Source organism: Phyllopteryx taeniolatus, chromosome 15 (genome assembly GCF_024500385.1).
Source record: "Phyllopteryx taeniolatus isolate TA_2022b chromosome 15, UOR_Ptae_1.2, whole genome shotgun sequence".
In the NCBI taxonomy this organism is placed as follows: domain Eukaryota; kingdom Metazoa; phylum Chordata; class Actinopteri; order Syngnathiformes; family Syngnathidae; genus Phyllopteryx; species Phyllopteryx taeniolatus.
This window is the reverse complement of record NC_084516.1, coordinates 5,944,760-5,972,540: the sequence shown is the minus strand read 5'-3', so window position 1 is coordinate 5,972,540 and position 27,781 is coordinate 5,944,760. Positions and strand designations below refer to the sequence as shown.

The 27,781-nt window shown below is 42.6% G+C and overlaps 3 protein-coding genes and 1 long non-coding RNA gene across 6 annotated transcripts in view; 2 read left to right on the top strand and 2 right to left on the bottom strand.

Moving 5' to 3' along the window:
* The first annotated feature begins 805 nt into the window (after nt 1–805).
* LOC133489949 (uncharacterized) lies at nt 806–13,206 on the top strand. The gene is made up of 3 exons (XM_061799300.1): nt 806–1,250; nt 7,324–7,464; nt 11,675–13,206. Exons 1-3 carry the CDS (start codon nt 1,067–1,069, stop codon nt 11,854–11,856), a joined length of 507 nt encoding a protein of 168 aa, XP_061655284.1. The 5' UTR covers nt 806–1,066; the 3' UTR covers nt 11,857–13,206.
* LOC133489950 (uncharacterized) lies at nt 5,614–15,168 on the bottom strand. The gene is made up of 4 exons (XR_009792061.1): nt 15,028–15,168; nt 11,620–11,850; nt 7,295–7,444; nt 5,614–6,184 (listed from the first exon to the last, which is right to left on the bottom strand). It is a non-coding gene; the product is annotated as an uncharacterized LOC133489950 (long non-coding RNA).
* Nucleotides 15,108–23,673, top strand: rab14l (RAB14, member RAS oncogene family, like). The gene is made up of 8 exons (XM_061799299.1): nt 15,108–15,243; nt 18,388–18,446; nt 19,372–19,425; nt 19,941–20,118; nt 21,026–21,092; nt 21,549–21,636; nt 21,956–21,986; nt 22,082–23,673. Exons 2-8 carry the CDS (start codon nt 18,395–18,397, stop codon nt 22,257–22,259), a joined length of 648 nt encoding a protein of 215 aa, XP_061655283.1. The 5' UTR covers nt 15,108–15,243; nt 18,388–18,394; the 3' UTR covers nt 22,260–23,673.
* Nucleotides 23,604–27,781, bottom strand: part of abl1 (c-abl oncogene 1, non-receptor tyrosine kinase) — a 32,635-nt gene continuing 28,457 nt past the window's right edge. For 2 of the 3 annotated variants that reach the window (XM_061799296.1, XM_061799297.1), the window contains one exon: nt 23,604–27,543. In XM_061799296.1, the coding sequence (XP_061655280.1) occupies nt 25,967–27,543 (1,577 nt within the window). In that variant the 3' untranslated portion in view covers nt 23,604–25,966. The remainder of the gene's footprint in view (nt 27,544–27,781) is intronic. The other variant, XM_061799298.1, reaches the window with a different exon arrangement.

Sequence of the window (27,781 nt, the reverse complement as noted above, 5' to 3'; positions counted from 1 at the left end):
TGTTTGAAAGTCTCACACACACACACACGTTCCATCCCATTTAAAGGCGAGGCTTTTAACACATTGTCCGGTATGGGCTATTGTTAGAAGCATTGGATTGTTAATCCTAATGGATGTATGATTGCTCTACACACTTTTCATCTTCTTAATGAGAGGATTTATTTCTTGTTATTCTATTGCAAGGGGATCAAACCCTCACTTCCATTTGAACTATTTACTTCACTCACAATTTCTCTTCCTCATCATCATCTCTTTTGCCCGAGTGCCTGCTGAGAGGTTCGGAGCATATTCATACACAAAACCGAAGGATTGCGCCGCATCAAGTATAAAAGAAGAACAGATGGTGGGGCGCTGCCCCTAATGCAGAGTCACAACTGACTGAAGGGTCTCTTTAATTGTTTATTTGCACCAAGGAGAATTTAGCAAGAAATTGACTGGTATTGGAACAACAGCTGGTGGGGCACTGCCCATCATTGTCATCATCATCATCATCATCAACAACTCTTTTGCCTAAGTGGCTGCGATGTGATAGATGTTATGAGCTTATTCATACACATTAATCTCGAATGAAACAAAATCACTGGCGGGGCACTGCCCCCAATGCCACTAAAGCAGAGGAACCACTGACCTAAGGGTCTCTTCAGTGGTTGTTTGTTTGGCTCTTTTTTATTTTATTTTTTATTTATTTTTTTTGCATGAAGGAGAATTTAGTAAGACTTGGATCTAAAAATATTTGACACATATATAAACAACTGATGGGGCACTGCCCCAGTGCAGTCGCCACTGACTGTCACTCTTCAATAGTTTTTTTTTCTTTAATTTGAGAATTTAGTAAGTAGTACATAATTTTCATCTAATTAATGAGAGGATATATTTCTCAGTATTTTATTGCAAAGGGGGTCACACCCTAACTTCCATCTCTTCTATTTAGTTCACTCACATATTTTCCTCCTCTGCCTTCTCCTCCTCCTTTGCCTGAGTGGCTGCTGAGCTGACTGACTGCCTGCATGGCTGCCTCCCTCCCTCGCCGGACTGGCTGGCTGGCAGTTCGTTCAACGTGCCGTGAATGAGGCACTCGGGCTACTTCGCTCCCCACCCCAAAAGGTGGCACCGCTGCGAGAATTTCCCCCGCTCCAGAAGCAGCAGTACTGGGACCCCGGCTCCCACGTCATCCTGTGCTGCATCCATGACTTTATACACCTGGCTGGTGTACGGGCTTGGATTTATTTTGGTGCTCTGCTTGACACAAGGTCAGTATAAGATATATTTTCTTGTCTTATTTTTAGGCTTTTTTAATGTGGGGAAAAGTAGTCTTTTCAATTTAAAGCAATCCATGTGATAAGTTGTTGTACAGTAAATGTGTTAGAAATAGTGCATTTTGAACATTTTTGATCCACTGCAGAGCAATTGTTAGATTACCACAGTAGATATAACCAACAACCCACATTTCCAATAAATATGCCTTTGCTCCACATATACCGCAATAGCTTAAAATCCACGGCAAATATCCATAGTCGCCAACTTAAATTTCCCAACAGAGTCGTAACAATTGACTAGAGCAGGGCTTTGCTGTAACCTTTTGTCTCATTGGGGGTGGGGGCAAACTACAAGCAAATTAAGGGGCCGAGACGACAGTGCGCTTTACTGTCTCCAGATCGTTTGGTCGCTTCTGATCTCAAACTCCCTAATGTGCCCCACAGGCGACTTGTTTATCAATAAGGCAAAGTCCATTAATGGCACTAATGAGATGAGGCGCCAAAATGAAGCCTACAACGAGTCAGGAGCCCAGCGCCTTGGTGGGGCGTCATTAAAAAAGGATTTGGATGCATAAACTAAATTATACTTACATGACAGAATGTAATCCAGAATATTAAATTGTTTTTTTGTTTAAAGAGTGATACAGGATTAGTTTTTTTTCCTTTGTTGTTGGAACTGTAACTATGCAACAAACATCACCAGGGGAGCTTAACAACACAAAAGCACATTCTCGAATGCATAAGAAGAGCATTTGTGCATGATTGATTTGTATCAGGAGTTTCCAAATTTATTAAAATGAATCATGTATTGCTGTGGGGGCACGGTGGACGACTGGTTAGAGCGTCAGCCTCACAGTTCTGAGGTGCGGGGTTCAATCCCCGTCCCCGCCTGTGTGGAGTTTGCATGTTCTCCCCGTGCCTGTGTGGGTTTTCTCCGGGCACTCCGGTTTCCTCCCACATCCCAAAAACATGCATTAATTGGAGACTCTAAAATTGCCCGTAGGCATGACTGTGAGTACGAATGGTTGTTAGTTTCTATGTGCCCTGCGATTGGCTGGCAACCAGTTCAGGGTGTACCCCGCCTCCTGCCCGATGACAGCTGGGATAGGCTCCAGCACGCCCGCGACCCTAGTGAGGAGAAGCGGCTCAGAAAATGGATGGATGGATGTATTGCTGTGATACGGACATAAATTTAAAATAAAGAAGACAGATATGAATTTATGACAACAAACATGACTAAAAAAAAAATTTATTGCCCGTTGGAAGCCCTGATTTCGATAACGAGCATTAGTGTTAGGACATATTATTTACATAAATTGGAATTCATTCAGAAAAATCAAGTGTTTATGAATTTAGAATGAATAAAAAAATAAGTTCTCATGAGAAAATAGGCATTGTTACATTTGGGGCATTGATCGCACCACCTGTTCTTATATGGGTCGTGTAATTAATTGCAGAGCAGTGATTCAGTTGAAATATGTAGAATGAGCTCATAACCCGTACATAGCTATTTTTGGATTGTGAATTGAGATAAATGTATCCATCCATCCATCCATTTTCTGAGCCGCTTCTCCTCACTAGGGTCGCGGGCGGGCTGGAGCCTATCCCAGCTGTGATCGGGCAGGAGGCGGGGTACACCCTGAACTGGTTGCCAGCCAATCGCAGGGCACATACAAACAAACAACCATGCGCACTCACAGTCACACCTACGGGCAATTTTAGAGTCTCCAATTAATGCATGTTTTTGGGATGTGGGAGGAAACCGGAGTGCCCGGAGAAAACCCATGCAGGCACAGGGAGAACATGCAAACTGCACACAGGCGGGGCCGGGGATTGAACCCGGGTCCTCAGAACTGTGAGGCTGACGCTCTAACCAGTCGACCACCGTGCATTTAATTCAGTAAAAAAAAAAAGTTATTTTTAAAGTATGTTGCTATCCACTTTAAAGTCCATCCATTACAAAATCGTATTATATTTTTCCAAAACAGTACAAATAAACAACAATCGCAGAGACTTTTCTACAGTCTGTGGGAACTCAATATGTCACATGGGTATTGGGGGCAGTGCCCCACAAGCTGTTCTGATTTGGGTTTAGTATTTTCAAGCAAGTTCCAATCCATTTAAATATAAAAATGTGGACATTTTAACCTTCACAATTCTCCTTAGTGCAAACGAAATTAACTAAAAAACAATTAAATCCACCCAATCATTCAACTCAGTTTTTATCCATTAGATGTCAACAAATTTGAGTACAAAATCTTACTGAATTCTCCTTAATACAAAAAAGAGCAAATAAAGTTTTAGAAATGGAAAAAAAAAAAGTTGAGCCAGTGGCAACTGCATTGGGGGCATTGGAGTCATTGCCCGACCAGCTGTTCTTATCTCTTTTTTTTTGTTTAACTTTGTAGGTATTCATACAAAAAGATTTTTTATAGCCTAAATGTAAATCTTCCTTCCTCATTAGGGTATATAAGAGCATTACAGTGGGCGTACAAAACAAGTAGCTGACGGTGAAATCGACTTTGGTACCAGTGGAGTGAGACTCTTTATAATTAATCAATGTTTTCTGCGAGAGAACCCAGTGTGCAGTCATAATAAATTGGATTGTACCAATGGGGGGCAAGGCGGGAGGGTAGAATGTCTCTCCAGTAAGTCCTCATTATGTTGACAAATGCTCATAACTGGGCAGCTCCTCAATGTTTCATGAGTGCAGCCAGCGTGCAGCATTGCATGCTAACGAATAGTTAATTCAGCTTGTTTTGCCGGATGTAAATTACCGTCATTTCTATCCCACAACACAACGCCGCAGTCCTTTCCGCCGCTATAATGGAATACTTAGAACGCCCCCGAGGTGGTACAAATATGGAAATAGAACCAAAACATAGGGCCTCGACCAAAAAATACTCATATAAACTGGCGCAAAACTCAAGGTGAACAGTCAGCATGCCAACGGGATTTATTCTGCACACTTTGCTTTTCTGCTTAATTAGAATAAATTGTCCATAGATGTGAATATGCATGTAAATGCTTGTTTGTCTATATGTGCTCTGCAATTGGCTGGTGAGCAGTCCATGATATACCCCGCCTCTCGCCCTAAGTCAGCTGAGATAGGCTCCAGCCGACCCGTCACCACAATGAGGATAGGCGCTGTAGAAAATGTACAGATGAATAATTTGTCATTATATAAACCTAATAATAACATGGAAAGTGTATATATTAAAAAAAACCTATAACAAACATCTTTGCCACTAGCATTAGCTGCTAGCCTGTTCACCGCTGACTGGCTAGCTTCTATATATCGCTGGCAACTCGAACGCATCACTTTTTAGAAAACCAAAAACATGGCAAGTTTGTTGACCCATTAACATTACATACCCATGTAGGGACTTACCAATAGTATTGATTTGTGAAAAAATATGAAATTGACCAAATTTGGACATAGGAGTTTTGCCTCGACAGCAGTGATATGTTGTCACTTTACGTTTTACCCATGCTTGTGGGAAACTTCTTTCTTAACTTGACACAGTTAATGTTAAAAAAGAGATATATTTTTACACTTGGATGACCGTTAAGAAATGTTACGTAAAAACATTGCTTGTAAAACATTTTTGATGGTGGATTATTTGTATTTATTCACATACATTTTCTGTTAAGGGTGGACATAAATTAATAATTGATCAAATTCTGTCGATTGGGAGGAATAGATTGATGAGGTGCACTGCTCGGCTGCAACCAGCAGAGGCAATGTCGATTCAGTCTAGACTAATCTAAAGAAGACCATGACATGACTTTGACATCTATAGTTGAGCAACATCCAAATAGATATTTGCTATGGAAAGCATAACATAATAAAGATAGTATAATAGCATAATAAAATAAAAAATATCCTTGGGGGAAGTATAAGACAGACATATGGCTATATTGTACTGGGGACTCAGCTCCTCCCTCAGCTTCTCATTACAGCAGTAACATCAGCCATTCTTTCATGCCTGCGATATCGTTATATGGCCTGTCGAAACGTGTTGCTGCACCATTTGTGTTCAGTTATGTGTTGCTTAAAAAGTAACAACACTGACACATAGATGCTAATTGTCAGCCCGTGTGCCCATGGAGTTTCCCATTGTGCGTTAGCATTAAGGTAGCGGAGCCTCTGTTGTTGTTCTAAATACACAACATGTCTTTGTTTTATGTTTAGTTTGATGGTAACCTTCAACTGGGAGTGGCAATAAATAGCTTGACGCCTCTTTTTAAAGAATATTTACTAATATCTGCCAAAGTGCTGCTTGTTGCCGATCGACGGCTCATTATCTCGAAAAACTCATAGCTTGGGTCACTTATATCTCAAGGCACCACTGTATCTATATGCATCACTTTATTTCTATAAATTACATTTGTAAATGATCACTTCTAACATTACTAGGAACTCATACTGTCCAATTAATGGTGAGCTATTTTTAGAATAGGCCTGCGGACTACTCATGTGGTTCTTGGGGGCGACCTGGTGCCGGTGGGCACCATGATGGTGACCCCTGATCTACTGTATCACCAACAGGGCGGAAACATGACACATCCCCATGAAGGCTGGCAGGAACTTCCGGTCCCGGCAACGCTTTACACCGATTCCAGCAGATTTTCAAAAGTGATTTTTGTAAGAGCATTTGCGGCGGGATTAGTTCGCTCCTGAAAGCTCCATCCCGGCTTTGGGTTTGGCTATTTAGCAGCGGCCAGGCAAGTGAGAGGCTCGTGTCCTCCCCGGGCCGCCGCAGATAAAGAGGGCGGATTGGTTTCAGCTCCAAAGCTGATCTTCCATCTTGTGTGTGCAGGATTTGGCCGGTCAGTCGCAGGTGTGTGCGATCGTTCTGAATTCACAGACAATCCCCGCTTAAACCCACCAAGGTGGATTCGGTCCACTCCCTTTCTTGAAAGTCCTGTGAAAATTGTAAAAAGAACCTGGATAATTCCTGAAAGAAGTCGTTGCTAGAGGACTCAGTGTGCTCCACTTGCGGCTGTTTGGGCAAATCATTTGAATCATCACTTGAAAAGAAAGCGTCACCCCCACCACTACCACCATCTCCATCCTGCCCCCTTGAGTCATTTTCTGTGCCGTCGCCTCCAACGTATGCAGGCTGCTAAGCTTTGAAATGGTGAAGCGCTACTGAGGCTGAGTCAGTCACCGTTAGCCCGAAAGCTTGAGAGGAGAAGATCACCAGTGCGTCTTTTTTTACGCTTGTCACTCAAGATGACGGGAAATAGAAAAGGAGCCCCGGAGATGAATCCTGATGGCTTTTTAGATTAACTTCTCTTCAAGTACTGAGCACAATACTGTCATCAGTTCAAGTGGCTTACTTAAACTGCCTCTGAAGGGCAAAGGCCTTTTTGTCTGGTAAAAATTAGCACTTATGTAGGCTACGTATCAAGGAAACTACGCTACTGTAATGTGCATGTATTTGGCAAACATTTTCCACTTGTTTCAAGGCAGAATTCGCAAGCTGAAGCTAACCTCCGCCATAGGCAAGTTGCATATATTTTTACATATTTTTATGTGTGTAATGTAAACAGTATCTTGTATCCCTCAATCACAAACCACTTTGTAAGAGTAGCGCTTAATATTTGCATGAATTCCTACTAAACTTGCATGTTGCTTCCTTCCTCTCCTTTTTTATTTTGTATTTTTTTTTATTATTATCTCGACTGAGGGAGAATACCTCTAAGAGTTAAATAAACGGATACTGGCTGCCTACATAAAGGGTTTGGCTATATACATGATCTGGTTCTATACAGTAATTGGAATATTAAACAGTATAAGGACTGTACAGTACATTTCATCACCAAGTGTGACTAGACACAGCAATATAATACTACCAATGGCAGGTACTGGCCACAAAGGTATTATGTTAATCTTCCTTATTATGTTACACCCCCCTGTATTGTTAAGTATTCTACTGCAGTAATAAAACCAGCACTTCTATTATTATTATTTATGTTAATTGTGTTTAGTGTTCCTTCTGTAGGCACGCAATAGCAGGCTTGATCATTACCTTTTCTCTCCGTATGTGCTCCCGCCCAGTGGAGGGTCTGCAGTGCTATGGCTGCAACATCATCCAGGGTCAGAGGTACGTGGACGTGGGCTGCTCCAATCCAGAGGTGCTCACCTGCACCCACTCGCACAAGGGCTTCAAGCACCGCTTCTGCATCAAGACAGAGAGCAGTGAGTAAATCAGGCCTTAGAGAGAGAAGAATGAAATAAAAAGACCAAGGAATGATTTCAAAGTAGCTTTCAGGTGTTTTTTTGTTTTGTTTTGTTTTGTTTTGTTTTGTTTTGCTTTTTACGCACCCTCATCTGACCCCTCTCGGACCTCCATTCGCCATCCGTTATTTGCACCTGCGGCCACCACTAGCCTCCCTTGACTTGTGGCCCACACGTCTTGAATATATCAAACCCTGAAGCAGTCCTGATAATGAATGTGAAAGGGTTGTGCAGGAGGTGTTCTCATGTGGATTCAGCTAGAAATCATGAAAAGTGAACCAGTGGATTTTCTGGGTTTTTTTTCTACACATGAATTGCATCGAACAGTTCTGAGGTTGGGGGTTTGAATTGTATTAACTGGATTTTCACTCATGGATTTAAACATTAATAACTGGGTTCCACAAGATACAACCCACACACTTATTTGTTAAGCCTGAGGTTGTTACTTCCTATCTGTTCGCAGAAATTGCTGTTGCCCACAAAAAAATGAAAAATAAATAAAAAATAAAAAAGCACTGAAAGCTGACAAGTAAGATGGGTCTAAGTCGTGTAAGCATATGGGAACATTTCAATATACTGTATTTCCTCTCTGGTAAATTCACACTTTTAAAATTAGTTTAATTTTCAATTGATAGAAACTTACTTGAAAATGTTGTCTTTTTTACTGAATTAACTACATTTGAATAGTATGACCTAACCCAAAAATCCCTGATTACATTGTAATAACAGCAATTACATTTTTGTATGAATTCCTATAAAGTATATGGTATTGTATAAATGTCATATCAATAGCTCTACTGTAAGTTGTTTTTTTGGGCTTATTTTTTGGCCACTTAATCACTACTATGTATAAAATATGAAAGGCATAAGACCAGCTGGTGGGGCACTGCAGCCTCACCCATGCCACTGACTTAAGGGTTTCTTTAAACATACTTGAAAATGTCTTTTTTTTTGTACTTAACTTTTTATGTAAATAATATGCCTGGTTAACCCTACATCCCAAATCACATTATTATAATTGTGCTTATGCTTATACTTTTTCTATGATTTCTTACTAAATTGACATGTTACTTACTTCTCTAGTTAGTACGATCGCCACAAAGGGGCCTCTAATTAAGTTATATAAATAGATAAATATGAAGGGAAACGGGAACGTTGTATGTAGTACAATATCTGGTAAATTCATACTTTTACAGAAATGATACGCACGTGCTGGACACACAAAAACAGGATTTCTTTGTTCTCTAACCCAGATAATACACCCAAAGTTAGATATTTATTTGGGGAATATGTATGGGCCAGCAGATGATTAAATGGTGATGAATGCACTGTGGCGAGCCAGAGGACATTTGCTTAATCATTTCTAATCGTACTTCAATGGAAATGTTCTCGGGGCCGCCGTTGTGAATATTCACTTAGCCGGTTACGTAACGCCGCAGTTTTAGTCGCCTTGCTGAGTCCGTGAGAAGCTGCTAGTGGTGCCATGTGAAGTCAAACGGAGGATGCGGCGGACGTCCTCAACAGGGCGGCGGTGATGGTCAGATGGTGATGTGCACGCACGCACACACACACACACACACACACACACATCCAGATGTTCCCTCGCTTGACATCCGGAAGCCCAAAGGGCTGATGAGGCACCTTTTTCCTCCTCCTTTGAAAGAGCGCAAGCTAAGATGAAGGCTGACACTACCACACTGACTGACAAACACTCTGTCAAAATCGTCAATCAGCCTGCAAAACCTCAAAGCTCAGACCTCCGCCAAGGCTTAAAATGTTTACAGTAATCCCTCGCAAAGTCTCGGTTTACTATAAGCGACTTCACCTTTTTTTTTCTTCTTCTGTAAAACCTGTTTCTTTGTTCTTTTTGAAACTGGTGTCAAGGAAGTATGTTGATGTGACTGTCATCTTTGTATGTCAGAGAGGAGCTAACTTTAGCCTGGGTTGTTAGTGGAAGCTCCGGAGAGACTTCATCGCATGTGCATGTACGCATGTATGAATTGACCAGAAATCGCTACATTCCCATAGAGTATATGTTAATACTACATCGAGCCAATGTTCCAATGATTTTACAGAGCCAGATAATGTTTACAATGAGCTCCTGCCCATTTGTTGGTTGTTATTCACACATTTACTCAAGGAAGTGTCAAGGAAGTATGTTGTGACACATCTCAACTGAGAGACTAACATTTTTGTCAGTTGAGGAGGAGCTATAAGTTTAGCCTAGGCTGTTAGTGGAAGTTCCGGAAAGTCTTCGCCGCATATGCATGCGTATAGACAGATATTGATATAGCTAAATTTTAACATGTTAATATGGCATCGAGCCAATGTTCCAATTACTATACGGAGCCAGATAATGTATTCACAGTCTGCTATTCACAAATTCACTTATTGGCATTTTTTGCGCATTTTCTATAATACTAATAGTAATTGGTGTCAAGGAAGTATTTTGTAGTGATATGTCTCAATTGAGAAAGCAGCATCTTTGTATATCTCAGAGGAAGTAAGTTTAGCCTGGGTTGTTAGTGGAAGTTAAGGAAAGTCTTCACCGCACGTACACACTTACTTCCAGTGCATTTATTCAAAATCAAACAATCTGTAAGCCATTTCTTTTTTTTTAGGCTAAAGTTGTAACTTGAGTTGTAAATGATATGATGCCCGTTAACATTATAACTCCTATTAGGACATAGAGAGAGGGAGAAGCAAAGAGAGGATTTTATATATTTGCGTTGGCTTTCCCCCAAAATTGGTAGGGTTATAATTTATTCTATTTCTCGTTTGCTGTGGCTCAACATTTAGATAACATTTAACAGATATGATAGTTTAGTCACAGATGAAATTTATCTTGCCTGGCTGGGAACTCAGCAACCCCTATACCTCTCATTTTAGAATCGCCCCTGCCTGTGACTGAATAATTATTGGGTAAGAATATAGAAATATAGAAATGACAAGATTTTAATGGGGAAACATCTATTAAGTGATGAGATATATTGTATATAATGGGGATAACATTGGATGGATCCAGGTTTCTATATTTAAAATAAATAAATAAAATGCTGCCAGGAAGTTGCACACACACAAACAAACCTGTGTGATGAAAACATAACCTCTTGAGAAGAGGTCAAAAAGTAAATAAAAGAAAGAAAAAAAATGCATTTTGACATTGAGGGTATGTGACGCCAACGATGGGACTGGACTATCAATTATAAAGATTTCAAGTCCCCGATTCTGAGCTCCTTGTGTCCAAGGAATGTCAGGCTGGATTTGGGAATTTTCCAAATGCTAATTAGAACACTGAGCCAATCTGTAAAATAGAATTTGACTGCCATTTGCCTTGATAAATTGTGATTTTTATTGCATGTTCAGAATGGGCTGTTGCGATATTTCTGCAGGTTTTAATTGAGCATATATGGATAGCGTATTTTCTTCAAATAATGCCATTTGCTGTGCCACAATTAATTGTTGTGTGTGTCATCCACCTTAAATGCGTTACTTCTTCGTTAACGACGTACCTCAAATTAACTTCTTACTATAATAAAAATTTATTTGTACCCTAAATACACACCAAAAAAAATCCTTACCCATGTCAGACTCGTACTCCCTGCAGTTGCATAAATAAATGCACTTAGCCACAGTCGATTTTTTTTTAAATTAATGACGTCAACTCTAAAATGCATTAGTAGATGTTTTACCCCTAATAAATACACTACATGATAGATAGATAGATAGATAGATAGATAGATAGATAGATAGATAGATAGATAGATAGATAGATAGATAGATAGATAGATAGATAGATAGATAGATAGATAGATAGATAGATAGATAGATAATGCCATTTACTATAGAGCCTGTGCCACAATTAATTGCATGGTGTGTTGTCCACTTTAAAATCTATTTTAATAATATTAAATATTAATAGAAACATACAGTATGCAGTATAAAGACAGATTAATAGCGCATTTCCTCATATAGTGCCATTGCTGTAATAGATTTTTCTTCAAGTTTTAATTCATGCGTAAAATGCTTCCCTGTGCAGATGTGTAAATGCCCTGCTAATTACACACTTGCACTATTTGCTTCTTACTGCTGCTATTTTCCTGCTGAGCCACTCACAACTCTTCTGTGACTGATTTGTCTTCTCCGTCCATCCATCCATCCATCCATGCAGCGGCACTGGGCATCGTCCTGACCAGCGGCTGTGCCACATCCAGACACTGCCAACAACAGGAGCTGCCAGGCGTCCGCATCCACTGCTGCGACTCGGACCTGTGCAACAGCGCCACCTCCCGCAGCCGACCACACTACGCATGCGCACTGGCCAGCCTGCTGATGCTGAAGATGTGGCTGTAGATGACAGGCGACACAAACTCACTGTGTGTATTTAAAAACACGAAAGAGAAACTGTCATATGCTCACTCGGCATTTTATGTCAGGGCCTGAATGGATTTTAAGGGGTATGGTGATAAATGGACAAAATAATCAGGTGTTCAGTACGCACCTTGGTTTGAAGCTGACATTCGGTACGGCAAGGCAACAAAAACTGCTTATCCTTTGTGTTTTCAGGAGCAGATTTAATGATATATAAAACGAAATAAGAGCTTAAAAATATAGTTTTTATGGCAGTGCTTCTTTTTAGGAAAGGAAGGTTGTAGACTAATGCCAGCTTGAACAGTGTGAATTATTATGCTTTAAAAACACTAATACATACATTTGTACAATTGCTTTGGGTTTATCTAAAGCGCACGGGACTGCTGTTTAAATGGCGCTGGAAGTTTTTTACCGTGCCACACTGATATTCACGTTCAAAAGAATTTGAACGTCATGAATTTGAACGATTTTGACGTTCTGCCAAAAGCGTAGCGCTCGCCAGAACCTGAGCTGCACTGTGTTTGTTTACAGAAACACTTCTCGTCCCTCACCTAATATGTTCGACACATCGTATTTCAAAATGGTCCCTGTGTTTAATTATTTTCATGATGGAAAACTGCAGTAGTTTCAAACTGCCAAGTGTAAAGCATCGATTTGAGTGTTAGTTTAGTCAGATTACGTAACAACAACAAAAAACATCCATGCAACTTTACGTATGGGTGGCACGCGGGCCAAGGGAGAGTTCATTCAGTGTTGGTACAGATCTGGAAAAAGGTGCAGATGATGATTGTCTACATGTGTGCTGTGATTGGCCGACGACCAGTTTCAGGTCTACCCAGCTTCTCTCGCCAAATGTTAGCTTAGGTTCATTGAAGACTTTATGGCATATTGGCGATGATTTGCTGTGATGGAAAGTTACAGCCCCATCTTTTTCTAGGAATTCCAGCTCCATGCATGACAGCTTCTCAGCATTCGCATAAAAAACATTTTGTTGGAAAAGTCACTCAACCTTCAGTAAAGACAACGGAAGCACACTGACTAGTTTTATAAAGGCTTACACTCGGTTAGGACATAATGTGCATTCATTGTCATTTCTATGGAACTTCATATCTTTATTGCGATAAGAAAATGTGTGATATGTGTTTTTCTTTCAAGGTCACTCATTTATTTTTTTGTTAAACAAAATATAAATATATATTTTTTTAGTTTTTTTTTTTTTTTCCTGTTCTCTCGCCTAAGCTCGAGAGAGCACACTGCATGCGGTTATACATATGATTGTAAGAGTTCATGCATGTCAAGTGGTCCATTATTGTATGAATAAAATGATTCATATTTTTCACACAAATTTCTTTTCCAGTGCGCCTTATGTTGAAATGATGGCTTGTTGGATGGATGGATGGATGGATGGATGGATGGACCAACACAGACATACTGCACATTTCCTGAAATAATGCAATTTGGTGTAATAGATGCCATGCCTCAATTGCATCATCCACTTTACAACGCATTTGTACTCTCTTAATAGAAGCATTAACCCCAAGTGGACACATTGTAGAGATCGCATTTTTCCTCAAATAACGTCGTTCGCTGTCATAGATACCGTGCCACAATTAAACTCTGCTTTAATAGACGCCTCGCTCCAATTAATTGCTCACTTGAACAAATAAAGACCTTACCTCTAATAGATGTCTGCTTTAAAATGCATGTGTAATCTATTGTAGACGGCTTGCCCCTTATTGGACACAATAGATATCACAAACTGTCAGTTATTGTATTAATAAACTCATTCACATTTTTCAAGTGGACCAAGAGACGAGTTTCATTTCATATGTGATCACGCTCGTAACTTAAAACACTCCTATCTCAAATCATCTTTCCCCACTGAAATGAATGGAAATGCCATTACTCCGTTCCAACCCCACCAACAAAGAAAACATTTTTGAGTTTTTATTTTAAAATAAGGAAATCTAGTACTCTATAATATTGTACTTTAATTTAAAAAAATCAGTCATAACATAATCAAATGGAATATAAAGCATTAAACAGTCTGTGCCTCATGATTAAATGCTGCATCAAATTCAGTGTGTCGCTCCTTCTGGTGTGCCTTCCTTGGCCGCCGGGAGGCAGTACTGAATAATAGTCATAAGACATAAACAAAGAAGAATAGACTTCTTATACAGTACTACTACTCAGTAGCTTAGTGTAATATTCGTCATTTTTCACAGAGGATAAAGGATATACATGCCTATGAATATTGTGACATTATCAGCATACGTGTTGCTCCATGCTTCTAAAACTGCGACAATTGATGCTAACCGGGCACACACCCGGAGGGTGACATCCAAACGGGCCTGGGTGGGCATCAATCACATCCCTGCTGTATTTGAAGCCGTGCCACAATTAATTGCAGAGTCGACAACTAAAATTCATGTGTCTATCACGCGCCACACCTCAAATTATTTTTTTTTGTGGTTGTTTTCTTGTTCAAGTTGGAAATCTATTTGAGGAAGTGTATATACTCTGGCTGGCTGGCTGGATGGATGGGTAGGTAGGTGGGTGATGAGTGAGTCGGTAGGTAGATATTGTTTATGTATTTGTTTAACCTTTATTTATCCAGGTAAGGCAATTGAGAACAGATTCGTATTTGCAATGCCTACCCGGCTGCAGACAGCAGAGTAAAACAAAACAAAATAAAAGCAACTACAAATAAATATGATAAAAACAACCTAGTACATATACAACAAACTGTACAATTTGTTACAGTTACATATTTACATAATATATTACATTACATCATAGCAGATAAATAAAAGGTTCATAACAGCCTTAAAAAACAGGTGCAGCAAACCTTTTTAAATGATGATATTGGGATGAATGTTGATAAATGAGTGTTATAATTTGTTGTAGAACGTTCTAGTCGTTGAGGACAGAAAACTGAAAAGGAGATTAATCAAAAGTAGTGTGGCACATTCACTGCCATTGACGGCTTTAGAAGTCAAATATCCATGTTAAGCGGGAAGGCTGGCCGGTGAATGAGTTTCAATATTAATAAAACTGAGATTGCGAGTGGTGGTATGGATGGTGAGCAAAGATGGCGTCTTGCCAATGAGCTGTTTTATAGGGAAAAACAGGTAGGTAAGTAGGTTTGTGTACCTGTACAGGTGAGATAATGTTCATGTGGAGTAAGGGTGGCCTCCTCCAGTGAGTGGTGCTCTTTGTCCCTCAAGTCCATTGTACACAGCGGAGGAAACCCTGTGCCGCCGCGAGCCGCCATCTTGGATAGGCAGATCCTTCTTGAGCCGCCAGGATAACCCGCTCAACAATTCCTCGGAATTGCTCCATTTTCCCCGTCTCAAGGCTTCGTTACTGGTGAGTACAAACCAAGGTGGGCACAGACGAAGAAGGGGCCCGTGGACGCGGAAAGGGAAAAAAATAAAAATGAGAAAAATAGTGGCTAATGCTGGGCCGTTTTGCAAGCTTGTGTTGTCAGGAGTCGGCTAACGAAGGAAGCTAGCCCAACCACTTATTACTAACACTCTAAAACGAAATATTATCGATTAGTCTCATCACTTTGCAATTACCACTCGAGTAGACTTAGTGACACTGTCACTACGTTCGCCTGGTCCTATAATCCAACCCGGGCGAGTTAACGTTAGCAACCTAGCATGATAATTCTATGTGTACTCAGGTGTAGGGTGTTTAAAAAGACAAACGTAAAAAAAAAAAAAAAAAACAACTTCCCCAGACATCTCGTCAATGTCATTACAAGACCTGCCGACACACGCGCTGGGATGTTGGCGTCCCTTTGTCACAGTAACACCTCGTTGATGTCACATAGCAGCTATCGGGCGAACGCCAACTCGGCTGTCAAAGACGGCTAAAGCTGAGCGTGAATTCGGGGCCCGAATGGCGAAAAATGTATTGAAATTGGGCAGCGGAGTATATTGGACGTAAAGGCTTCTACTGAACAATCGATTCCGGTTGGTAGAAAAAAATTCAGGTAATTTGCTTGATTGCTTTGTAAGATGAAAGTGTCTTCATATGGACGGAAACGTTGGGAAACTCCCGTTGGATTTCATGATAATGAGGTTTGTCTCTTGCAATTCTAATTCTACCATAGCCTGTCTTGAAGGTGGCATGCTAATTGTGTGCTAACCCAAATGCTGTGGTACTTGTCTCGATTCCTGTCAGTTTTAAACAAAACGTGTACTTATAAAAAGAGGTTCCTCGGAGTTCCGTGCATCCTTCGGTGATGAATTTGTTCGTAAGTCGGAACGCGCCGTAGTCTTTCATTTACGCTGTAGGAGAGTCGTCATGAGTGTAAATATTTGTATGAAAAACACTTCTACTTTTCTTCAGCTGGAACTGGGCTCTTAGAGTGAATTATGAGCAGTTCAAAATAGTAGTCAGTGTCAGCGCAGAACCTTCAGGCTTCTGCTATAATGAAAATAACTTTCAAGAAAAGCCTACTAGAACATATGAACTTTGGGGTTAATCAGAATGGTGGCAGGTGTGAGCTAACTCCCATTTAAACATGTTTGAATGTGGTTAATTCTGAATGCAGCCACATCGCCAGTTATAAGAGGGTGTTCACACTTGTGCAACCTTATCTCGGTTATTTTACTTACCTTTTGCAATCTATATATATTTTTTTCCAATTAAGTTGTGCAGGTTCTAGGGCATTTTAATAGTAGAAAAAGTTTTTAAATTATTTATTTTGGTCTCATTTGTTTAAATTGAAGAAAGAAAAAACCTTCGAACAGGGGTGTGTAGACTATTAATATCCACTGTATGTATATCTGTCCAAAACAATCAATGAAAAACAGTAGGTATGCGAGAACTGAGCTCTCATAGTGCCGCATGACGATGTATTTCTACTCGCAAACTAGTTCATTGCGTTATTGTCTATTAGAATAGTTATCCACAGTAGTGACAAAACATTTTGACTAAATTGAACACCAAAACTGAAATAAAAAAAAAAAAAATTTGTCAATTTGTTGTCACTCGAAACTATTCAAAGATTGGCTTTTGGAAAGACTTAAAAATGAATTTATGTGTATGACTTTGTAATCATTCAAATTATTATTATTATATCATCAATATAGAGGGCCAGTACCGGTTCTGATAGGGCCACCACAACTCTGCTCATGGTGGCCGCACTGGGCCATCACTCAAAAGGTCTTCATGTCGGACCCTGGTACGTGTTGTTCGTAACCTCGGTACCTCGCATTTCAAAACCCTCGTAAATAGGACCCCCGGTATTAGAACGGTATGCTGCCATCTTTTTTCAGTTGTTTGTTTTCGGCAGGTTACTCCCTTCAGTCTTCTCCTTAGTGGGGTGAAAAAAGTGCATGCTCTGTAGGGTTTAAGTCTGGAGATGGAGTTGTTCGTTTTATTTTGTAAGTAGCTATGTATTCTGACACCGCATATGTCGAGATCGTCGTAATCCCGTGACCCTGTGTATCATGGAATTTTGCTGACTTACAATGAGTCACATCCTTCGAATAGTGCTCTCTACGGGGTTTCAGGATGTGTCTATGTCATGATTTCCGTCAGTAGTGCTCCTCTTTCTCTTGCCACAATGGGAAGTAGCTGTTGAGACAAGGAAAGGCACTGATGGTGTGTCTCTGGTGTCAAAAACGAAGTGCTGAGCCATGTAATTTGGTCACACGCACTTGCAGACCCTTCTTCTCTTAAACGACTCCGATGGGTTTCTCGTCTCTGTTGAGTATCGCAGAAAAAAAAATCACATTTTATGTTTTCTCCCCCATCGAAGCTACGTTTAATAGCCAGAGCAGTGAACACACGCACACAGGGGATCGAGAGGCCACATGAGGGTCATGTGACGGCAGGCAGCTGACAAAAGGCAGGGGGAGAAAAAGGCCTCTAATGTTCAGCAGGAATTGTTGTTACGGTCTGTTGTCTGCCTTGAAATCAATCGTGCACAGTGCAACCTAAAAAAAATTAACACAATGAGTCTTGTCACACACTCATAATCGATTTTTCTACCATTAACAAAAATGCATATTGTTTTGTATGATGTACTCTAGAATCCGATTTCCGTCATTATAAAACCTTCTCACCGTATTTGATATGGTTTAGGGCATGTCAGTTAAATGAGTGTGAAAAAAATATCCATTAAATAATGAAGCTAAAATAAAACTACTCACCCTTTGTGGGTAAGTGGTGTAAGAAAGCGGAGGAGGAGGCTTCCTCAAGGCGAGTTACAGCGCCGTTTTTAGACATTCTTAATTATCTTACGTTTAAAAAGAAGTTGGTCATTTGCTTTTTTGATCAATGAAGGGGAAATCTGATTTTTATGAAGAAAAAAACGGGATACTTTTAGGCCATACCGCCCAGCAGGAGGTAAAAATAGCAACTGACTTTGCTGTCAACAATTAGTCCTTTTATTAGTGTTGTCGCTTTAACCATATTGTACCGAGCAGCCAGGACATCACTAGTTACTTTTATTGTGTTGTTAAAGTAATTTGGGTTGTGTTCCTTCTCTTTCAGAGCCACAATGGCCACCGCACCGTACAACTACTCGTACATTTTTAAATACATCATCATCGGTAAGTTTATCCAATATCAACGATAGTAAACCCATGATTATGATATGTAGCTTTTGTACATGTAATCAAATTGAATGTGCAGCTTGTCTTTGAATATTTACGAACCCTGTTTTTTTAATTAAATAAAGCAGGCAGGAATTGGCGAAGACGTATCACGTTCAGGCGATTTTGCACTCTTGTGACAGTGAAAAGATCTCAAATGGCGGAACCCGTAATGTTTTAAAATACTTCTGCCTGTCACTGTACGTTGCTGGCATAGATGGATCAACAAAGATGTCGTTGCCGTCAGGCGGAATCCTGCCAATGCCACTACTTTTCAGGAAAAAAACCCCGCCATCTTGCTTGATTTCCCAACCACCACTTCATTGAAGTTGGTATTATACCTTATATTGCTATTACCCCAAAATTATGTTAATCACTAATTTGATATGCTAAATAATCTCGCATTTATTACGTGGTCATTGATTAAAATGGTCCAGACTTTTGAAATGGCCGACTATTACGCTTCACGGCTTCTGCAGAATGAGGAAATAGGCAGTTTCACAACGCTTCTCAGACATTTTGAGCGTTCGAGCATCGAAGGATATGCTCTCCAGCTATTTTCACAACTTTACATTGGTTAATATTGTGTAAAAAAACAAAAACGATGAAGTGGGGACAGGCCAATAGTATCTATTTGTGACAAAATATTAATTTGACCATATTTGGACATAGGGGATTTCAGGCCGACAGTGACGATATGTTATTTGGAGGATGAATTATCATTTTCAGACAAAGCAAGATAAATTGGATAATTTCTCACTGCACCTGATGATCCCCCATCAGTGGTTGGAAATCACTGACATTATTGTCCTTATGTTCTTTCCATGTTTTTCTCTGTGACTCATGTTTTGTCACTCTCTTTTCTCTCGCTCTCTCTCTGCAGGGGACATGGGGGTAGGCAAGTCATGTTTGCTGCACCAATTCACAGAAAAGAAATGTAAGTACTTGCCAACACCTTTTCATCATCAGCGTTTGAGCGCTTTTTTCAAACTGTTTTTTTTTTTTTTTTTTTTTTTAAATCCCTCGAAACTGCGGAGGAAGCGCACGCTCGGCACCGAGAGGCTCTTGTGTGTGTCAGCTGCCGCCATTCAGTCCGCGTCCCTTTGAATGGGCGCTATTAAGACGGCAGATGCCGTGCGTCTCGCTTTCAGTCGAGCGCGATGGCAATTTGAGGCTTTTAGATGCTTCGGTTCAATACGTCACGCACCTGCTGCTGGCTGGTTTCACAGGGACGTAGTTACATGTAGTTTGTCAATGGATAAAACCGCCAACTTGGAGATGGATGGCTGCGGTTTAGCATAAAAGCGAGGTACACAGAAATGTGCTAAATTTAGGCATTTTCCCACCCTTGCGATCATCATCAGTAGTCTGTGTGTACCCCGCTTAAGCGGCTCACAGGTTGTCTGATAGTAGCCCTGGAAAACAAACCAATCCCTCTTCTCCTCCCCGCAGTCATGGCAGACTGCCCCCACACGATCGGCGTGGAGTTCGGCACGAGGATAATCGAGGTGAGCGGTCAGAAGATCAAGTTGCAGATCTGGGACACGGCCGGACAGGAGCGCTTCCGGGCCGTGACCCGCTCGTACTACCGCGGTGCGGCGGGGGCGCTGATGGTCTACGACATCACCAGGTACGGCTGCGTCGACTCGCATACCGAAGCTTTTCTACAGGACAGCGTAGTACAGTGTTTCCCAAAAATTATTGACCAAAGGAACAGATTTTGGATTTCCTGGCACACCACCAAATAAAATGTCACTAAAAATGGAAAGGCAATTAGAAAAAAAAAATAACGTCCTGCCATGTAGTGGAAGAAAATTGAATTGTACTGCCTGTCACTAAGTGGTACTTTGACTTCCAAGTGCCCCAACGTACGTGATTTTCATGTTACAAACTGTCACTTCAGATAGGCTGCCACTCAAGTGAAGTGGGGGGGGGGAAAGGGAGCAGGTAAGGTACTCTAATGCCCTCGCATGTGGGTAAGGAGAGCCACAGTGGTCGACGCACTTTCAATCATTATTTGAACGCGACACACACAAAATTATGTGGTCGGTACTTCGCCGATTTCACCTAGTGCAGGGGTGGTCCGAAACCTAACCCCCCGCGATAAACAAGGGTTACTGTAATGTTCCCACCAATTTAGTGAATTTGGATCATTTCCCACAGTACACTTGACGATCTCTCACTGCACACAAACGTGGTTGGTAATCGCTGATCTAGTGAGTGGTTAGCAGAGCAGATGTATCAGTGTTTCTTACTCAAATAGTGAGACGGTTATCGGCATCCTGCTAAATAAACACGGAGTGTGTGAAATTCCTCCTCACGCCACGCCCGACTCCTGTGAAGTCGCCAAAGTGCACTTTAACTTGGGAAGAAAACCAACAGTGATTCTTTGCGCGACTGTTAAAATGGCTTTCCGCAGCGCAGTTAATGGAAGAACAGTTGACTGGTGCAAAGCGACGACTAAGCCGGTCAGTGAAAGGTTTAACGAGCCTTGGTGACCCCGATGTATATATATGTGTGTGTATGTTTTGACACAGGAGAAGCACGTACAATCACCTCAGCAGCTGGTTGACCGATGCCAGAAACCTCACCAATCCCAATACGGTACGTTGAAACATCGCATTTGATCTTTTCTTTTAAACCTGACTGGATCGCAAACAGCTGGCGGATGCCCAGTGGCAATCATTTACCTCTTTGAATATTTGAACACCATGTAGATTTTCTATTTAAATGATCACTTTAGAAGTACACTGAACGTGTTTTATCTAAATGAAGATGGAGCGTGTCCTTGACATTTTTATACAACATGCAAACTTCACCAGCAACCGCAACAATAAACGTGTTAAATACTGTGACATGAAAACCTCTTTTGCGCCCTCTTGGAGTTGCTGTCTTTTAGGGGGTCCTCAAAATGACACCCTGGATAGTTTAAAAAAATAAATAAAAATCAACCCCTGACCCATTTTGATTCAAAGCTACCATTTTGAACAAGCAGAGTTAATTTCTTTGTATTCATTTAAAAAGCATTTCTCCTAATTTTTCCCACCCACACATCCACAGGTGATCATTCTCATAGGAAACAAAGCGGACTTGGAGGCCCAGAGAGACGTCACGTATGAGGAAGCCAAACAGTTTGCCGAGGAGAACGGTGAGTTGAAGTGGAAGAGAAGTCGAGGAAAGCAGAGTTCCACCTCCGAACGCGTTTGTGGCGTGTGGACTGACTGTTGAAAGGAGACGTATTGTGCCAGTGTGTCACAATTTAAAACAGTTCCCAGCTTTCTTAATAAAAGCGCGCCGTCGTTCTTCTGACAAACACTCAGCGTCACGTCGATGCGCCCCCTCACCACACGCACAATGAATGGGAACGTCGAGGGCGTCAGACACTTTGCCACGTGCAACGTGAAAAGGCCTTAAGTCAGGGCACTTTATTTGTTTACAAACATTAAAAGTGACTTTTCTTTCTTTAGGTCTGCTCTTCTTGGAAGCCAGTGCAAAAACGTAAGTCGTTGCTACCTCAACTTTTCAAAATCTCTCCCCTCTGCCCCCGCCCCTCCTTTCTCTTTTTTTCTGACGCTAATTTGTGTCGCATTCAGGGGAGAAAACGTGGAGGACGCCTTCCTGGAGGCGGCCAAGAAGATCTACCAGAACATCCAAGACGGCAGCCTGGACCTGAACGCGGCCGAGTCGGGCGTCCAGCACAAGCCGTCTGCCCCCCAGGGGGGACGGCTAACCAGCGAACCACAGCCTCAGAGGGAAGGCTGTGGATGCTAATGACCAACCGACCCCACCCCCCCCCCCCCCAAATCCAGCCAAGACCACCGTACCCACCCCCTTCACGGAGGAGTGAAGGCGACAAATGGACTCCCTCTTCCTCCCGTCTTACCTGCCAGCTTTTTTTTCTTTACATTTTTGCTCCTACCATCTCGCCACCACACGTTCATTACATGACTGTCACTTAGTCTTTTTTAATGTTTGCTTTTATAGCTCCAAATGACAACTTCTCTATGAATTACACCTAAATCCCCATCAGCCTTCTTCCTGCACCGCCTACCAATCGAGGGTGAGATTTGTCGATTCGGGACAATGAAGACACGGACGGCAATTTAGGCGTCTCGTTAAAAGAACGTGTGGCGCGGCTTTGAATTTCTTACGGGAAGGAATACTGCTTTTCCGTTTTCTAGAGATAACACTTGTCCTCGTTAGGGTCACAGGTGAGCTGGAGCCTATCCCAGCTGACTTTTGGGTGAGAGAAATGGGGTACACGCTGGACTGGCGAGCAGCCAATCACAGGGCACATATAGACAAATGACCATTCACATTGACACCTAAAGACAATTTAGCCTTGAATTACTTTTTGCTACCCTGTTCAATAAATGTCACCAAGTTCAAATGGTTGCACCCTCATATCACAAGCACCATTTTGTTTGTTGCCTTATTAGTCTGTTTTCCCCAATCTGACACCAGAATTTTTTTTTTGTCTCGAAGCATTGAAAGCAGCATGGCCTTGACTGGTCCTCAAAATGGCCGCCTTGTATAATACCCCAAGCAGCAGCATGCCCCCCCCCCAAAAAAAATGGCTGAAAATTGCCCCCTATTTTATTTTGTGTACTATAGTTACTCCTGATTGGATGGCTGTGTATATAAATCTGGTTTAACTGTGTGCTGATGTCCTGACTTGGTGGGACCTGGACTTTGTACAGTTTGTTGTTAGTTGTGGGTTGCCTGTATTTCAGTGCTCGAGGGGGGGTCATTCTGTAATATAGTTTCTATTATTAATAATAAATGTATGTAAAGGAGAGACACATCCACATCCACGTAATCCCACCTTCCATTCACACACTACTGAACTTTTGAATTTTGCCAGATTTAGGATCATGTGCAGAACTTATTTTGAGTTCTGCATTGCTGTCTTAACATTTTTGTTTGTTTGTTTTTTAAAGGGGGAGGGTTTTCATTTCCCCTTTGCCGTATGAGTGACCACTTTCTGCTTTTGTCTGTCCCACAACTAAAGTAAAAAAAAAAACGTACATATGTATAAATTTTTAAAAGGAGCTATGCTAACATTAAAAAGCATTTTTTTTGCGTGTATATGATTTAAAAAAAAAAAAAAAAAAAAAAAGTTGACATTTTGATTTTAATGACAAAAAGATTAGACAGAGAGAAAAAATAAATTATACATAACCTGTCCACGTATTCTCTGGTGTTTTGAGTCGCACGTCACAATTTCGTGGTTTGTCATTTTCGGGCAACAAGACACAAAATGACACTGACACAAACTCAGTCATACACACGCACTGACAAGTGAACTTCCACAAACGTTACAGAAACACACTATGCTTTTTACACAATTACAGTATATTTCTTACACACGCACTCACACATTACTAACTCACTGACACTTCTTACAAACTCACAAGTACTTAAGTAATCACACACAGACACATACACATTAGACACTTCCTCAAACACACGCACATACCTTATTGGGAGTAAATGGTCCATTTACTGTTCCGTTTGTCATTTTATTGCAACCAAAATTGCACTTTGAGGCTAGAGAAGAAGGGAGTAAGAAAACATTTAAAGCTGGTGACGAGGCTTGCACCCAAAGAGAAGTGGCATGTATGACGGACACATGAACGCGGGACCGTAGCGCCGTACAAAGTCCAGAAAGCCAGCTTGTGTGGTCCACTCCTCACACTTCACAATCCCACAAACGTAACTCTGTCTCACACACACTTACATTTACACAGACACAAACTTACACACATGGGCGTCAAAGTGGGGAGACAAATGGTAAGACTTTCCCTGGGTTTTAGGAAACGGAGCCACCCCTCCCAAAACTCCATAAGCTCCGTCCAAACTCCAACCACCCCCCTGCCCCCCACAAATATTCTCCATTGAAAAACAGCGTTCGCAATCATTCCCCTCCATCCCCCTATACACACAAACTTCTTACACACTCAGCCATACAAACTTCTTGCACACACACTTTAACACTTGCGCACAGTTACACACGAATGTCTTACACACAATTAAAAATGTACTTTCTCACACACAGAAATGATCCGAGAAACACTTTTGAGTCTGTGATGTGTTGAAGCTGCTACTGATGGCTTTTAATAAACTGAAGTTCCGCTCAAGAGTCCACTGAGTTCCTCAGTACAAGCTGAGGACAAGGGCTTGGCATTTTTTTCCTTTTTTTTTTTTTTGGTATGGCCATTTAAAAGTCTTTAAGGCACAAAGTATCAAAAGTTACAAACTGGACTTACTTGGCTGTCGTCATTGTACGGAAACGTGTTGGGGAAAAGACGAACCACAAAGGAAACGGCCACACAGCACAGAAGAAAATACTTTGAATTTTGTCACGTGAGTCAGGGTTTCCCAACCGTTTTGGAGACCCCCAAGTTCCACCCGGAGACCCCGACTTGGTCAAAATACATCACGTCATGCCATAACACTGACATACACCATAAAGGAGTCATCCCCAACCACTGTGCCCCAATTTTCACATAAATGCTCCATAAATTATGATTTATTTCAAGTATACGCAGGGTGCAAAATTAGGTATACATTTGAAAGAGTTATACTGACTTTTCATTTTTGACCTTTTGTATTCATTTCTTTTATAGCAAGTAATTTAACCAATCATCAGTGAAAGTGGCTAAATCATACAGCACTGAAAAATTAGAAGAACAATTTCCAGATACCGCCAGAAACTGGATCGAACCGGAACCGTTAGTAATGTGGGAAAGAGTGGATGATCAGTTTTCCAGTCCCATTTTAATTGAGCACCCACGCGCACACACATACATTTATCACACACACACACACAGACCTTCTACACACACGTCTTACGTTTTTACTCACACGGATAGACCTCTTACACACTCACATGCACACCTTTATCGTCATGGTCATGTTCTTACAGTGGCGCGCGCACATTCACATTTACGCAGATGCATGCATCAGAAAAGATCTATAAGTGAAGAAAGAGGGTAAAAAAAAAAAAATAAAGAACTCTGTATACCTCTTACAACTGTATACATATATTTGCACCCTCCATGTATTGTACATTTTGTGACATTAATGTTTGGTGGTGTGCCGTGAGATTGCTTCTAATGTAAAAACACTGCGATAAAGAACACGTGAAACAAAAAGCCTGTTGTGCGAACCACTTTTGGGTGCCGCCCCTCAATTTGGAAAACCCTGGCATAAGGGATGGACTGGGCCAAATGGATTCCGGATGCTGTAAGCTTAGTCAAAGGCATCCTTTTTTTGAAAACAGGCACTTTTTTTTCTGGAATTACATGAGGAAAGATTTCAAGCATGACGACTCGTTCGTAGTTACTCAATATCCGCTAACTCCAGAATTGGCCAAATTCCTTTGCATCCATCCACAAAGACCACAGGTGGAGTCGGACTAGTACCGCGTCACCAGTCGGCAAATTTCAGTTCATCTGCATTTTGTACGTAGTCCGCTACCTCTGAACGATGTCGCTGATCTCCTTGACGGAAGACAGCAGCTTGGTGAAGTCCTGCTGCGCGTTGGCACCCCCGGAGGCGGCGGGGCAGATCTGCAGTTCGCACAGACTGCTCTCCAGCTTGTTGATGGCCTCGCGGAAGGCGAACTTGTTCCGCATCTGCTGGATGGAGTCCACGTAGCTGACGCAGTACTTGGACAGGTTTTTGCCGGCCTCCAGGACGGCGCCGTGGCTGCCAGTCTGCTCAGAGTTGCGGCCGATGGCGGCGCGGAGCCGCTCGGCGCCCTCCAGGACCATCTCGCGGGTCACGGCCGAGTTGGGCGTGCGCTCTGAGGCCTGGCGCGGTGCCGTCTTGCGCAGGGAGCGGCGGGGGTTGACGAGGGGGATGAAGGCAGCCGGCGCGCCCTGCGGGTCGCCCCCTAGGGAGCCGCTCGCCGAGGCGGAGGTCTTGAGCGGTTGAGGTTTGGAGTTGCAGCTCAGGGGCAGCTTCTTGGCCCCCTCACCGGCAGTGGTTCCGTGTTGGGGCTCAGAGGCGGACAGGAGCCCCTTAGCTTTCATTTCTGACGAAGGGGAAGGGAGATCTTGAGCGGGACAGCGGGAGGTCTTTCCTGTTTTGGCGTTGGCAGGGGGCGGCGGAGGAGCCGGTTTGGATTTCTGGAACTTTCCTTTCTCTCGAGCGTCGGGGGTGTGCTTGTTGCGGCGGGCCCGGCACTCGTCTCCGGCGGCGCCCAATGCCGGGAAGACGCTGGGCTTGAGAAGCTCAGCGTGCAGGGCGCTGGTTTTTGAGTTCTCCGGGAGCCCGGGCCTCTTGACCACCTTGGGGGTTAAAGCCTGGGGACTGGATACGGGACTCGCCTCGCCGTCTTTCGGCCCCTCATCCGGTGACTCTTCCGGCTTCTTGGGCAGACGCGGAGGGGGAGTCAGAGTGCCCATACGGGGGGCGGTGTCCCCTTTCTGCTCGCTGGTTCTCTTGCGGGGGAGCGCCGGTTTGCCCCCAAAGGTGCCCGAGTCAAAATGCCTCTGGCCCAAGTCCCTTGGCAGGGTGACGGACCTCCACTGGGTGCCGTCCGGCCCGGCGGGTAGGCTGGAGGACCAGAAGAAGCGCTTAGAGTTCGTCATGACCTCTTCTTCACCGGGTGAGGTGACAGCCGCCTTGCCCACGGGTCCGGGCACAGCAGGGGCGCCCTTCTTCCGGGGGAACAACGGTCCCGGGTAGGCGGGAGCTCCGTTTGTACCGTTATTGTTAGTAGCCAGGAACTTTGAGGATTCGAGTACATGCGCGGCGTCGTTGATGGCCAAAGATCCGCCGTTGTTGAAGCAGTCGACATCCCGAGGGTCCGGACACCCGCCCCGCCGATCGGGGTGGACGTCCATCTCCCGGAAGGAGGAGCTGCGCTTGGGAGGCGCCGGAGCGTTCTTCTTCTTCTTCTTGATGAGGCTCAGAAATCCGCCGCGCGTTTTGTCCTTGTCCTTGGGCAGCAGCCGGTCGTCCTCGTTCAGATTGCCGTCCAGGAGGGGGCGCTCTTTCCTGGGGAGCATCGGGGAGGGCAGGGAGACCTCGGGGTCCGCCGGGTCTGAGGAGGAGGGAACGAGGACCAGTGAGACACACGATGACAAACCATCTATCGATCCATTTTCTAGGCTGGAAATTAACACCTCTGATTTGGGGTGAGAGAAGGGCACATAGAGAGAAACACGCGTTCACATTTAGGGCTGCAACTAACAATTATTTTAATTGGATGAATTGGAATTTAACAAGGTTTCATTTCCATCCCTTTATTCAAAATCAGGACATTTTTTTCAAATTGACAA

Excerpts from the sequence above, each read along its gene's own strand:
- LOC133489949 (XM_061799300.1), top strand. The coding sequence starts at position 1,067 with ATGAGGCACTCGGGCTACTTCGCTCCCCACCCCAAAAGGTGGCACCGC. Across the intron at positions 1,251-7,323 it reads GGTGCTCTGCTTGACACAAG|TGGAGGGTCTGCAGTGCTAT; the intron begins GTCAGTATAAGA and ends GCTCCCGCCCAG. Across the intron at positions 7,465-11,674 it reads CTGCATCAAGACAGAGAGCA|CGGCACTGGGCATCGTCCTG; the intron begins GTGAGTAAATCA and ends CCATCCATGCAG.
- rab14l (XM_061799299.1), top strand. The coding sequence starts at position 18,395 with ATGGCCACCGCACCGTACAACTACTCGTACATTTTTAAATACATCATC. Across the intron at positions 20,119-21,025 it reads ATGGTCTACGACATCACCAG|GAGAAGCACGTACAATCACC; the intron begins GTACGGCTGCGT and ends GTTTTGACACAG. Across the intron at positions 21,093-21,548 it reads ACCTCACCAATCCCAATACG|GTGATCATTCTCATAGGAAA; the intron begins GTACGTTGAAAC and ends ACACATCCACAG.